Source organism: Miscanthus floridulus, chromosome 6 (genome assembly GCF_019320115.1).
Source record: "Miscanthus floridulus cultivar M001 chromosome 6, ASM1932011v1, whole genome shotgun sequence".
NCBI classification, from domain to species: Eukaryota; Viridiplantae; Streptophyta; class Magnoliopsida; order Poales; family Poaceae; genus Miscanthus; species Miscanthus floridulus.
In genome coordinates, this window is record NC_089585.1 from 27,250,630 (window position 1) to 27,263,307 (window position 12,678).

Sequence of the window (12,678 nt, forward strand, 5' to 3'; positions counted from 1 at the left end):
TGATATATGTAAACTATAATGAATGCCCCTTAACACCCCAAAACTATAATGATGGGTTGCCATTTTCATCTTATTGTTGCGTTGCTTCCCGGCTATTTTCTGTGTCTAGGTGGTGGAAGTGGTGAAATGTATCGTGTGTGATGAAACTATATGTGGATGTTGCACTACATGATCTTGAGGAACATTGGATCTACCACTATGGGATATAAATAAAGTAGAGTTGAAAGGTACGTACTGAATTTCGAAGTCTGGCTACTTTGATATTAAAAAAAACGAAGTAGAAAGATTTTATCCACTCTAAATTCGGCTTATTTTGAGCGCAACATGCACTGGTACGGTACTCGTATAAATCGTTTTCTTTCTTGAACCGAGGTCGACTCCATTTCCATCACACACAACGGAAATATAGATGTTCAGCAGCCAAGGTATTCGTACAATCTTTATGCTCACCTGTATACACTATAAAGTATCTTTGATGCACACACAACGCAACAATCCGTTGTAGTCTAGCTGGTTAGGATACTCGGCTCTCACCCGAGAGACCCGGGTTCGAGTCCCGGCAACGGAAATTTTTTTATGCGAACTGTTTTGTCTTTTTGGTAGCTACGCCTACGAGAAGACGCTTATTCCGTTTCATTTTCACTTTCCTCTTGTTCGGAGTTTCCACAAGTCAATCGCCCTGTCTGCAGCGGTACTTTTTTTTTGGGTAGCTATACGCCTACGAGAAGACGCTGATTCTGTTTCATTTTCACTTTCCTTTTGTTCGGGAGGCCGTATCGTATCGTGGATTATTTACTGCTCGCTGGTTACGATCGTTTACGAGCAAGCCTTGCTCAGGCTGTAAGGTATCTCGACCATATTACAAGAGTGGAGAACGTACTGATTAATGGGTCATCATAAATCATGAGACTTTATTTGCCTGGTTTTATTATTATATCTGTAACATCACGATACACCAGAACGATTTTATTTAATTTGGTTTCCATCCTAGCTTACTGTAATCAACGATGAAGGGGGGGAACTCACAAAACTGTCATGCTCATACCCAATACAGCTATAACTGCGTCACTAGGGAGCATACCATGCTATATAACATATTAAGGCTCATCCGTTAATTTAGACCAGCAACGAGGTCAGCTTTCCCTCGCACTCTGAAAAGAGTTCAGCAGATCGGCTCCTGCCGATTGGCACTTTAGCAGGCATCTCAGGAAGCCCAGAGGACCATGGAAAAAGGGCCCGCAGACCTGTTCGATCACTTCGGACTGGGGCTGGCCTCTGCGCGCTCATGCAACCTACATGTGAGGAATCTGCTCCTTCTAGGAGTCTCATCACTCCGGAAGGTTAAGCCGATCGAAGAGAACCAGAAAACTCTGCTCAGGTACGCTGTACAGGAAACCAAGCTCTGCGCCTCCAAGGTGTGGAATTGTACTCTACAAAATAAAATATGCATTCTTGTTAAGAGCAATCTTGCAACTAGACCAGATCCAATGATGGACACAACCGAAACTGCAAGTTGCATAAACAGTTCAAAATCTACTGGCAGGATCTACTCCCTCCATTCTAAATTGTAAGTTGTTTTGATTTTTTAGTGATAACTAGCTTTTGTTACGCACCAAAATATACGCTATGCCTAGATACATAGAATGATTATGTATCTAAAAAAGACAAAAACTGACTTAGAATTTGGAATGAAGGACACTGGTTTTGCTATGTAAACATTTCATGCAATTCTTCGAATTTGCACAACAATACCAGAAAAAAAACGTGGTGTATCAGGATCACATCTTTTAGACCAATGGAAGGCACTTTTAGAATTGCTAGCCTAAGAAACAATGGGGGAAAATGGAGTCATTTGTTCCATAAAAATGATCTCTGAGACAAACTTTGCTAGATGACCTACAAATGAGCTATTACTTTCCAAACTACTGCCACTTCTCTTATGAATTGTACTCAGTATTCTCCAATGACATACAAAATTGCTCAGTCCAAAGCCCAACTTTCATAATGGCAAATCTCCAAGTTTCTTCCTTTAGTGAAGACAGTTCATAATATTCTTCAGTTAATTCAGTATTTTAAAGCATGCCTCCTGGTGACATAAATTGGTGTTCTAAAAAGTTTGTATCCAACTCCCTACTCTACAAGTTCCCAAAAACCAACCCAAGTAATCTCACTACAGACCAAACTGTAAGTTATGGCCTGCCAGATTGTACATTATGCCTGTATGTACTACTTAGTTATCAGTTTCAGGAATGTTGACTACAGATGAAAAGAACCACCATAGGTATTTCACTTTACCTTGCCACTGAGCACTAACAGCTCACCATCCACCCATCGAGGATTTTTGAATCCAGGCTGAGCTATTCTGCCCTGACCTTTATAACTGGCAATCTGGGAAAAAAACGAATGTATAATTAGAATGAAAAAAAAACTGCATGCGACTTTCACTTCTCAGAATATAACATCATCCAAGCATCTTTCAAACAATCAGATCTGCAGACAGAAATTACCACACCAAATTCCTCTGGATATGCGCCCCGATTCTCAAGTCGCTTGCCCTTCCCAATCTTTGCACGGAACGTTATCTGTGACAGTATATGATCAGCAGAATATCATGGGAGCCTGATTGACATCATTTTTTAGAAAATAGAAGCTGCAAACCTGGCCAGCAGGGACACTCAGATCACCAGTCAACTTTACTGCTTCGACATACTCGAAAAACTCAACGTCATCAGTACTATTCCAGTGGCCGAACTTCCGACGGAGCTGCACAATTTCTGGTCCATATGTACTAAATGCTCCCACATAGAGACCTACATTAGCCCAGCAATCCAACTGTTAGATCATACAAGAAATGATCATCAACTTAACTGGGGAAACTTTACCATTAAATGGATCCGTGCTGTTAGTGTCCATAATGATCCGATTAAAAATGGTATTCTCGGTCAGCTTGACTCGGGCCTTGCTTAATGTAAGCCTTAAAAGCTCCTGAACTTCTTTATTTATCTGCAGTTACAATGCCATCCGTCAGTTAACTTGCTTGCAAGAACATGGTATGGACAACTGATGGCGAAAGACAGCATAAGAGAAGCTACCTGGCATAAGATGAAATGGGTGACTGGAAGGTGATCTTGACAGCATAGAATCAGAAAAAAATGCAGTCTACGGTGGAAATAATAAGATCATGAATACCAATTGGTGCTAATAGTAATTACTAGTTCTTTTTGTTAAGGTTCCAAATCCAGAAACCATCAGGTTGTTGGAACAAGCGTCCAGCCAGTTGCTCAGGCCACCCAGTTTCTTGACCTTTTTTTATATATATAGGGCAAAAGGCATGCAAGATTACTGATATAGCTGTACATCACATAAGACTTGAAAAGTTCCTAAACAAGCACCTTTAGGATCTGGGTGCCTTTAATGCCTTACAAAATTTCAGGATTTTTGTAATTAGATTATAAGATTTCATCCAACTGTGAACAAGCATTGATGCACCATGAGTATAAATCATAGTTCACGAAATTTTCAAAGTTGCAGACATGTATAGTATAGCTAAACCCATGCCATTCCTACCTTTGAAGTACTCTTGGTTGTACCCCATAACGCCTTGGCAACATCAGACGGCATAAGCTCTGAGGCTAATTTAGCAGCCATATCTGCAACTTTCTGTTTTGCAGCCTTTGTTTCAGCCAGATCACGATCAGAATCTTTTCCAGGAATGTACAGTTCAAAGGAGTCTTTTTCCATGTTATTTATTTCAGCTGGAACTCGAACATATGATTTTGCTCCAGCATCTTCTTTATTGTGAACCACTCCACTAATAAAAAGCTTGACTTCCGTACTTTTACTTTCTTCATCCATATCTTCTTCAGGAACATCTTCCTCCTGCTCAAATTCCTCAGTGGTTCGCTCTTCCAATGAGCTTTCTGGAGTACTCTTCACATTATCTTGCACTAATTCTTCGGACGAATTTGCAGCCAATTCAGTTTCCTCAGCCACATCAACATTTATCACCTGAACTTTGAATTCTGGAATTCGAGACTTAAAAAAATTCAAAACACTTTTTAATCCTTCGACACTACTATCCTTGCTGCTACCAACATCTTGCCCTTTCTCTTCAGCATCCTCATTTCCTTTTACTGGAGTATCCGTGTTTGCCTCCTCTGTAATACTATCAGATATAGCACTACTTTCTAATGAACTTTCATTCTCTACCTTTGCTGGGCTTTCTGTTATTGTTGATGATATGGATGATGCACCTGAAGTTCCTTTTGTTGGTCGCAAGTGTACCACCTGTCTAATTTTTCATAAATACAAATATCAAATCTGTGCACAACAGAGGTTTCCTTCTACTTTTCTTAACTGTGTAAAGATTATGATAAAGATGAAATCGCTTCGATCAGTGCACCTTCATTGTATATGTCTCGTCATCTTCTCTGACAAGGAAAATTTCAAATAATGGAGTCCCTGAAGATGCAGTGACCAATTGCCTACACAAAAACAAGTATTTGGTAAGTTGGAACTGTACAATATATTAGACGCTTGTCTGATGTAGACTTTTAAGATTAAGTTACAAACTGAGAGAGACGCACCTTGGGCTGTAGCTCTTGGCCACATATCTCCCGACACCAGGGCTTATTCTTACGATTCTCCCAATGGAATCATCAGTGTCCTTAGCATATCCCACCCACCAACCTACCTGAAATGGAAATGGTTAGAATCCAGAGCTTTTCCTTATGAAAATGGATGGTTTTGGCTGGTGATACCTGTTTCTTCAAATAATCAAAGGTCAAGGAGCAATATCATCTATCATGGGTCATGCTTTCTTATTAGGTCCATTACCATGTTAGCATAAGATTAGCGATTTGCCATATAAACAGTTTGGTTAGGATGGGATGTGCAATAAGTGACTTTAAAAGGCAAATCATTCTGCCCCTGAATGCATATGGCGCAATCAAAAGGTACAGAGAAAAAGTAATCAGTAATGGATAGGCAATTACCAAGCTGGTCCCAGCAAGCCTTGTCAACCTGGACGCGTCCTGGTACCGCTGCTCCTCTATAGCACTCTGCGAGAATTTAGAAGGACAAGAGCAACCATTACTGATTACTTTTTCTCCAAATAGGTGGGGAAAGATGAACATCTCAATTAAAGTAATGGAACAGAATGTCAGGCAGCACAAAGCAGTTCCGGACCTTTAGCTCAGCCATGACGTGGGCTACGGCGTCGTTTCCAGTGGCCTCTATGATGTCTCTCTTGAGTTTGGCGGCCTCCGCGAAATCCTCGTTCTCCACCGCCTCCTCCAGCTGGAACTGCGCGGTCGGAGAAGAAGGAGCGATTCATCAGATTGGTTCGATTAGAGGTTACAAGACGATGAAATGGCGATTACCTGAAGGAGGGACGCGTAGCTCTCGGCCTGGCCGACCTCGTCGAAGTGGCGGCTCCATCGGGTCCAGTCCCAGGTGGAGGGCGACGATGCCGAGGAGGCGGCGGCGGCGCAGAAGCAGCAGCCGGAGGCGCGGCGGGCGGGGGTGGCCGATGGCGGGCGCGCGGCAGAGGGCGGCGAGAGGCGGGTCGGGACCGTGTTGAGGGGCGGGCGCGCCGCCGCCGGCGTGGCGCACGCGGTGGCCGCGGGGGACATGGCGCTGGGAGGGGGGGACGGTGGGCCGTGCGTGCGGCCTGCGGGACGGGCGCCGGGCGTGGGGCACAAGCGGGCAGAGAGGGCTGGAGCCTGGAAGGCACGCGATTCAGATAAGGAGGACGGCTTGAGTTGATTGGGATTTGGGAACGCCGAAGTGGCGAACGGCGAGCGAGGGGCGAGGTGGGGCCCAGCCCATATATGCGTTGTTGGCGTGTTGTTGTGTTTCTGTGCTCGCTCACGGTCTCACCCACACACGCTACTGAACAGGGCCCGACATTGGCTTCTCTCTTTTTTTCCCTTTTCGTTATCGACCATCGATGATGGACGGTTTCTCTCTCTTTTTTCACCTTCTATTCTATAGATTAGCTGCAATTGTTGTCCACAGATTTCATGGGAAATTAAAAAAAAAAAAACTTTTGTACATTGGGTAATTGGGTTTAACGAGTTGTACACTTGAGACGTAATACAAGGGATTGGGAATTAATCTCCTTCTAATGTTCGAAAAATCCTCTTTGGAAGTAGTATAATTGTTCCCCTGCTACTTTATAGAAAAGAAAGAGTTAAATGCACCAGCGGCCCTCGAACTTGTAGGCGTGTGTCACATAGGTCCATAAACTTGAAAAATGCATTTCTGGGTCACTAAACTTATTAAGGGGTGCACCGCAGGCCCATATCAGCCACGTGGACACTTTTTGCTGACGTGGACATTTCTTATTAAATAGGTCTGCGGGTATCTCCAAGACAAGAATTGTTCGTAGCTGGACTGGTCAGGCAGCCGCATCTCGAGTCGTGTGGGCAGGGTTCGATTCCCTTCGTTGACGCTATTTTGCATGGGACTGGCATTTTTGCATGGCACTGTGACCGTACGGGTGGGTCGTGTTTACGCGCGTCGCTGGCTTGCTTGCTCGCGTTTGGGCGCGTCGCGGGCTTGCTGCTCGGTTTGTTTGGGTTCATTTTGTTGCGAAAATTTTTACTGCCGCTCACGGCTCGCCGTTCAGACGTGTTTGCTGCTCGTTTTTACGTTCGCACTCATCTACGGCGTGGTGATGTTGGTCTTGAGCGCGTCGCCGGCCACCGCCATGAGCTCCCGCGCCAGCAGGGAGACGCCCACCTTGCCGACCTCGTCCTCGCGCTGGTACACGCAGTTGAAGCACTCGTCGGTGGCGCCCTTGTGTGTGCGCACCGTGTGGAGCAGCCGGTACTTGGCGCGCCGAGGTCTGTAGTTTGCAAACCGAACTGAATAATCCCAAAGTCATGTAAACAAACTTGTAGATCGCTTCTAGCTCTACAATTTTTGTTACTACACCTTTCGCTGGATCGGGCTGGTTTGAGAGTTTGAGGGAGCCAAAGATTGAGTTTCAGCTTGTATATTTGACCGACTGTTCAGAAGCTTGCTGCCGCGTGGCCTCGCGCGCTCGGCCGGACAGGAAGGGCTCACCGGCGTCGAGGCGGGTCGGGGATTGTTTGGTTTGCGTCCTCCCAAACAGGCTTCCGCGTGAAGTATCTCATTAGCATGACCACGGCGCCCACATGCGTGCATGCTGTTAGCTAAGCGACCAATACGTACCCATGCATGGTCAGCATTTCAGGTGAACCAACACAAGGCTTTAGCTTCTCTCTTTGTGACGAGAGCCAACTAGGCATGGCTGTGCAATGTGTACGACACAAGCCGTCAAGTTGCATGCCCCACGTTGTGACGAGCAGCGCATGGGCAAGGGTGTCTGAGAGAAACCTGTGCATGGTCGTAATAAGCATCAGCATGTTAAACTTCTTGTGATATGACGCAGGTCGTGACGACCGATGACCACTGCTCCAGTCCTCCCCCGTGCTCATCCAGTAACCGCGGAGCTACAGATACACGGCTCCTGAGTGCTCGTTGGAAAAATCCAAAGCCCGGGGGCACGCAGCGTCGCCCGCCCGACGTACGATGGATGACGGCACGTACGATGGGGTAAGCTTTATTTAGGGTGCGTTTAGATCAAAAAAAATTTAGATTTTGGCTCACTATAGCATTTCGTTTGTATTTGGATAATTAGTGTCTAATTATGGACTAATTAGGTTCAAAAGTTTCGTCTCGCGATTTCTCGACCAACTGTGTAATTAGTTTTTTTTTCATCTACATTTAGTACTCCATGCATGTGCCGCAAGATTCGATGTGATAGTTACTATGCAAAATTTTTTGGTAACTGAACGGGGCCTTAGTGGAGGACGATGAGTGAACACCACAACCTTTCATACGTACCGATCGGATCGTTCAACTGAGCGTGCAGCAGCCCGTGGTGACCATCGGTTTGTCGCTTTGCATCCCCGCTCCTTTTAAACCGCACTCACGAATGTACATAGCCGCGAATCCTAGCCTAGGCTTTTACTTTAGAACATGTCTATGTATGTAAAGCGAGGAACAGGCGCGGCAGGCCAGAGACATTCACGGTTGGTGGGTTGGTAACCCTGGTGCGGTTCGTTTGGGAGACCGAACGGTGGTTACGTTGCTCGGGTCTGTTGCCAGAGACATGAGCCGAGCGAGAGAAACAAAAGCCAGGTGAGCTGACTCTTTTTTTCTTGCCACATGTCAATCGTGGACTCTGCTACCAAAATCGATGAAAATGGATGGGTACGTTGGAGGCCGTGGCGGCCGCGGGTGATGATTCCAGTTCGCGGATGCGGCGGGGCCGGCCCTGTGGCGGCCGATCACGCCGGGCCATCCCACAGTGCGTACGCGAGCAAGCAAGCCAGCGACGCGCGTAAACACGACCCACCCGCACGGTCATAGTGCCATGCAAAAACGCCAGTACCATGCAAAATAGCGTCAACCAAAAAAATGCGTCGTCGAAGGGATTCGAACCCTCCCTGCCCACACGACTCGAGACGCGGCTGCCTGACCAGTCCAACTACGAACGATTCTTGTCTACGAGACACCCGCAGACCTATTTAATAAGAAATGTCCACGTCAGCAAAAAAATGTCCACGTGGCTGGTATGGGCCTGCGGTGCACCACTTAACAAGTTTAGTGACCCAGAAATGCATTTTCCAAGTTCATGGACCTATGTGACACACGCCTACAAGTTCGAGGACCGCTGGTGCATTTAACTCAAAAAGAAATAGTACACGTATCATAGCAAGTTCAACTACCCGCTAATCGTCAAGCTATAACGAAATCATCGTGGACTTTACTGCTGCCTGGGCGTGCAGGAAACCCCATCCGACTCCACACTCCATTTTAGGAAAGAAATTTTACTACTGTTTCCAAAAGGGAAACAGCGGGGGCGAGAGGGCTCTGTCCATAGCGTCTGCGCGTGTGCCTCCACGTTCACGCCGACCGCATTTTGCCAAGGCAGGGACGAGCCGAGCCCACCTACTGCACCCCGTCTCTCTCTTTCTCTCTTTTCTCCCTCTGTTGCCGCCGTCGAGCCACGCCATCAATTGGCCACCACGTGATCACCTCCATTCAATTCAACGCATCCACATCTTCACCATCATGTCCTCTCGCTGCCCGACCCTACCCAGTCTTGAACCATGCATGGCCAAGCTCCAATTTTAGAGTTTTCTCGCCGCCGTGCCGATAAGGCCGCGTCCGGTCATGGACAAGAGCAACCCTCCTACCATCCCTCCCGAACCAATTCACCTGCACCACTAGCATCGTCTTGCCTCCCTCTCCACCTTGCGCACGCCAGCGGAACCGCTACCTCCTCCCCGTCATCGTAGACGCGCCCGTGCCACCACGGTGTGCCGCTGCACGACTCGGCCGCACGTGGCCAGCCCTCTTCCGTCATCCACCGCCCCAACTGTCACCTTGGCCTAGACCAGGATAGCCTCTTGATGCTCACACGCTAACCAATTAGGCATGTAGCTACCCAGCTCACCAGAATAGTGGCGCTGTCGTCGCAGATGGCCGCGCGCCGCTGCAGCCTTCCTCAGCCAGTCGTGTTACCCCGCACCGCCGCTTAGCGTAGACACTTGGGTCAAACATGGTGACCGGCCCGTTAAGTGGTCTGTCGCAAGTCCCTGGTGGCCGGCGCAGCCACACTGTGTCACCGGTCGCCGCACCATCGTGCGCTGGGTCACCGAAGGTGCGCGCGAGCGAATTAGGGAAAGTCTAGGGGGTTAAGTGAGAAGGTTTGAGAGAGGGAAAATAGCGTTAGGACTTAGTTGTGATTCAGGAGAAGTGCGAGGTCTATTTTGCAAAAACGCTAGCGCACGCGGGATTTCCCCCGCGTGGGCCGTCGTGCGCGCGGGATGTGTCGCGTGGGCCCGCGTGTGGACCGCGCGGGAGAATTCATTTTTTCATAAGGAATTAGAAATAGTTTTCTAATTTAATTTTTGAGCTGATCTTTGGTAAATCATATAAAATCATATAGGTGTCCAATAATTGTGAAACAAATTTTGTTAGATTCCTAAAATTGTGTTCTATCTGTTAGTGTATTTAGTTCATATATATACATATTGATACCAGGAGTATTAAATTATTTAAGAGTGCTTAATATTATTAGGTTAAATATTGTAGGAATTTTTGTGGTAAATGTGTGAGAGCTTTAGTCCTGAAATTTTTATAGTAGCTTTATTCTATTATTATGTGCTTGCTATAATTTTTGTAGCCTTAGAATAGACTAAGCATTAGGGTAGTTAAATGCTCTTGTTTCAAATATACATTAAATCATTAGTAGAAATAAAGATATATTCTTCATTTGTAAAGCTAGATGTTTGATTAGTTGAACCCAACACTTTGCTTGGTAAAAATGATAGTTAGCTTAGTACCTTAGTTATTAGAACTAGCTTAGTAGCTTAGTATATGTATTCTTAGTTTAGGAGTTGCCATTGCTTAAATGCTAAGTGTTGCATCATCATCGCATGCATATAGAGAACGAGTTGGTAGAGATCGTGACCATCGGCGATCGCGAGTTTGAGGAGATCGTCGAGGTGTACGAGAAGGAGATTCTCGTGCAAGAGGAGGTCCTAGAGCCGCCACTAACTGACTCAGCTGACACCTCGTCTGCCCAAGGCAAGCCCCGGTGCATAACCCTTATTTTTTTATAATCACTAAATATATATATGTGATGTGCATTTATGTTACAAGAAAATTTATGAAAACCACATGCATAGATATAGTTGTCCTATGGGTCCTACTAGTATAGGTTCGAGTAGCTGCTATGCTTAGGTTTTCGATAGCGTGAGTAATCTGTCGTTACTCATAGTAGGTGATTATTATTACTCTCATAATAAAATAATAAAAGGAAAAATAGAGACCGGACAGGGATATGGTCTGGATATTGGTGGGTGTAACAGGTTATGTCCCGTGGCCAACGGGGCTTAGCTTGGTTACACTGTTTTATCTGTTCTTGTCGATTAAGGACCGTCCGTTGCTGTGGATAGTAGTCAGATCACAAACTTATTATCCTGAGCGCATACTTGCTTATAGGAGCAGGAAGGCTGGTTACGCTCTTATCGTGGGTTCCGGCTCTTTCCAGACTGACTGATTGGAGACGGAGAAAGGTAGAGGTCTAAACACCATACTAAGACTGGGTCTTAAGTGTGAGGGCTTAGAGTCTAAGTTTAGACGGGGACCTGGACCCCGTGATAGGAGTGGAATGGGTTGGTCTTGTTTGTGCCTGGGGTACAAACGAGACGTGTGTTTCGAAATACCTAGCTAGGATACATTGGTTCGTGAATCACCATTTCCATGAGACGGTATGACTTGGCTATGGTCTAGCACCATAGTAAGAACTGGAAAAATAAAAGATAGTGAAATGGTTCTGATTGCTCAACCCTTACTTGAAAACAGAACAGGTGCTTACCTAGAATGGTTAGCTAATGAAGTTATCATGACTGTTAATAAAATTTGACTGTAAGAATGAACTATTAGTAATGCTTTTTATAAACAAAAAGAAAACAGCAAACCCATATTGCCTATCATATTCTTGAGAGTCGGGAAACTATTCCCACTAGTCGGGTAAGTCTTGCGAGTACATTGTGTACTCAGGGTTTATTTTACCTCTGTTGCAGGTGCAGCTTGAGGAGTAGCTCTTGTGTGGAGGATTCTTCTGGTGAGCACAGATGGATCCTTGTATCATTTTCGCTAGATGCTTATTTACATTTCGCTATTTAATTATCATACTCTGAACTCTACTATTGTAATAAATAATTTCTAAGAACTCTTGTTGTATAAAATGGACTAAGTATTATAAGCTCGTACTCATTATTGGATTCTGGATGTAAAACGTGGATTGTTTTGAGTTCTTCCTTAGGGTGTGCTTGACGGAACTATTCGATGTAGCTCACTTTCGAGGTGCTTAGTGTCTAGTGGAAGACGAGCACCTCCAGAAGCGTGTTATCAACATTGTTGTCCAACATGCAGAAAAAGAGCATATTAGAGCTAAATAGAATTATACCAGCTGCCCAACAATTTATAACAACTTGCTTGCATAGAAACATTTGGAGAATAAACCCGATATGTTCATGTGCTACTGTCAACTATCCAAGTGCTTATGTAGACTTCCAAGCTTTTTAGTTTGTTCTACATACATAGACTGCAGTGTCATTGTCAATGTTATGTTAGGTTTCATCCTAAATTGATGTTGAGCCATAGCTGTTATTTATACTGTGCACAAGCTAAGGAATAATACATATAGATGATGATAGAACTTTTCTAAAATGATTCTTTTCTAAAATGATTCTCCCTTCACTGAAGTTTCTCTTTTTTATGTACACATTGTCAATAACAATCACAAATGAAAAAGGAACAAAGAAATTAGAAAATTAAGAAGGGTAAGCCTATTGATTGTTATGGACAGATTGTTTGAAATGCATTGTCATTTGCTTATGAAAGTACTAGTAGTTTTGTTAGTAGTTGCCTAATAATTTGGAATAAAATGCTTGAAAGATAGCATGTAATTGCTTGTTTCAAATGTGCAGGCAAAAGGGTTATGGATTTGAATGAGCTTCCTATAGAGGCATATGATATCTTCGAAGATGTTGTTGAGACAAGAAGTCCTATGTTTTGTACATAGGTACCTAGTACCTATGATGCAGTCTCAGATCTGCCTACAATTTT

The 12,678-nt window shown here is 45.0% G+C and overlaps 1 protein-coding gene and 1 non-coding gene across 2 annotated transcripts; one reads left to right on the forward strand and one right to left on the reverse strand.

Annotated features, from left to right (window-relative positions):
* The first annotated feature begins 495 nt into the window (after positions 1-495).
* Positions 496-568, forward strand: TRNAE-CUC (transfer RNA glutamic acid (anticodon CUC)). The gene has a single exon. It is a non-coding gene; the product is annotated as a tRNA-Glu (tRNA).
* A 312-nt stretch (positions 569-880) lies between these two features.
* On the reverse strand, positions 881-5,763 carry LOC136461916 (protein EXECUTER 2, chloroplastic-like). Its single transcript, XM_066461283.1, has 11 exons — positions 5,382-5,763; positions 5,188-5,304; positions 4,995-5,060; positions 4,587-4,693; positions 4,403-4,484; positions 3,568-4,287; positions 2,883-3,003; positions 2,659-2,810; positions 2,508-2,582; positions 2,296-2,388; positions 881-1,430 (listed from the first exon to the last, which is right to left on the reverse strand). The coding sequence occupies exons 1-11, from the start codon at positions 5,631-5,633 to the stop codon at positions 1,329-1,331; spliced, it is 1,887 nt and encodes a 628-aa protein (XP_066317380.1). The 5' UTR covers positions 5,634-5,763; the 3' UTR covers positions 881-1,328.
* Positions 5,764-12,678: the final 6,915 nt, after the last annotated feature.